At 42.4% G+C, this 1,981-nt stretch overlaps 1 protein-coding gene across 1 annotated transcript in view; it reads left to right on the top strand.

The window, feature by feature from the left end:
* Positions 1 to 1,981, top strand: part of LOC108579897 (nesprin-1) — a 72,952-nt gene that overhangs the window by 21,941 nt on the left and 49,030 nt on the right. The window contains 3 exon segments of the mRNA XM_017943517.1: positions 635 to 696; positions 1,515 to 1,610; positions 1,714 to 1,797. Of these exon segments, the coding sequence (XP_017799006.1) occupies positions 635 to 696; positions 1,515 to 1,610; positions 1,714 to 1,797 (242 nt within the window).

Below are 1,981 nucleotides of genomic sequence, written 5' to 3'. Positions count from 1 at the left end.
TCCTTGAATTGCTAATACTTTCGACATTCACGTTCTTTCCTAATATTTCAATCGCGAATGAAACACGACACAAAAATGATTCTTGAAAAATATCTTCTCCCTCGTCACTTACATACATACGTCTTCGTTTCGTCACCAGAATTAACATAACTCCTTTACGTAATATCACCTCTAAAGAATTTTCATTTATCTCGAACGACAAGTCGGAGCGAAGATACATCTCTCGCGGAAGATGCAGGATAATCGGTAACCTTGAGATTCGGCGCGCTTCGGAGAATAAACGGCAGCGGCTATATCTTCGGGCTGCGCGAGACTCTGTGAAATATATAGTAGGATAAATAGGACAGGATACGGCCGCTCCTACGCGCCGTTTCAAACTCAACCTTGGAAATCACCGGTACGAGAAGGAGTAATTCTATCTTCTCGCTATATCGTATCGACAAGTTCAACGGAATCTTTCCGTTCCATCGAATCAATATTTATGAACGAGCATCGGCAGATTTGAATTTGAAACTAGCACAGGGATGAATAAAATTATTGAAAATTAACAGGTTCTCGAAACAACAACTGAATACAGTTCTTCGAACTAGCTGCCGAACGAAGAAAGTAACAATGTCACTTTTCTCTTTCACAGACGAACAAGAACGCGTGCAGAAGAAGACCTTCGTCAACTGGATCAACTCCTACCTCTCCAAGGTGAGGAAAATTCACTGGAATCGTTTTCTCGAGACGGGGACAATAGGGTGAACGAAGTTTCAGATTTTGTCGCGTGAATGTCGGAGTATTATAGGTCGTTCGATGGGTCTTGACCTCAGCTCTTACGTCACAACGATAAAAATATGTACTCCTGTTTAAAAAGGCATCGGTGATCTTGAAATCTCGAGAAACGTGCCCATGCACGACCTTTGACATTTTTTTTTTTATATTATCAGAAATAAGCGATAGATATTCGAGGTGATCGAGATACTTGGTTCACCCTGTATACACTTCCTGTACGCAGAACGTTACGCAAACTCTACCTCTTCTTCTTCCTCCTCCTTTCTCGTATTTTATCGTCCCTTCTATATAATAAGACACGGTCGAAATTACTTCTCATCACGAATATCAAAAGTTTAGCGGAATAACTCGTGCCTGGCTCGCGAGTCTCGATACCACTCCCCTACTTCCGCACTTCCGGATACTTGGAAACTTCAATTAGAAATCCCGACTTGCTCCCTCGTCACATGCATGCCCCAGAAGCGGCACGACACTGTGTTCGATTATGTCCACCGCTGGAGATTTCGCGAAAACGTCCCTTGTTCGGTGTGTCTCCGTGCATCTCATTTCTCTCTAGATGTTGAGAATAAATTGGAGAAACGTGGAGGATCATTTTAGAAATTCTAACGATGAAGGACGTTTCTTTTCGAGTCGTTCGTCCTTTTTTTTCTTTATTATCGGAGATATTTCGTAATTGATATTGTGGCTGTTTGGAGAATTTCGTCGGGAGTATCGATGCAAAAGACGTGACTTTTCAGAGATCGCCACCGCTTCGAGTGGACGATTTGATCGAGGACCTTAAGGACGGCACTCGCCTACTCGCGCTCCTCGAGGTTCTGTCCGGTGAGAAGCTGGTAAGTTGCCTGTTACTGCTGCACCATCGCAACTCTGATCGATAGAATAGTCTCGTGTGATGCGCGTTCCTCTTGCTCTCTCTCTCTTCCTCTCTGTTCGCAGCCGGTGGAAAGAGGCCGTAACTTGAAGAGACCGCATTTTCTTAGCAACGCCAATACCGCGCTGCAGTTCTTGCAGAGCAAGAAGGTGAGTCCATTTTCACTTTCGCTCGCCTGGAGAATTCAAACTTTAAATTTCGAAAATTTCCATTTTAAATATCGAAAATTCGAATCTGAAATTTCAGATTCAAAGTTAAAATTTCAAAAATTTCAATTTTAAGTTTCAAAGATTCAAATTTGAAATTTCAAAGATTCCAATCTGGAATTTCAAA

The sequence above is a fragment of the Habropoda laboriosa genome, unplaced genomic scaffold (assembly GCF_001263275.1).
Source record: "Habropoda laboriosa isolate 0110345459 unplaced genomic scaffold, ASM126327v1 scaffold2, whole genome shotgun sequence".
NCBI lineage: Eukaryota > Metazoa > Arthropoda > Insecta > Hymenoptera > Apidae > Habropoda > Habropoda laboriosa.
This window is presented reverse-complemented; position numbering and strand designations above follow the sequence as displayed.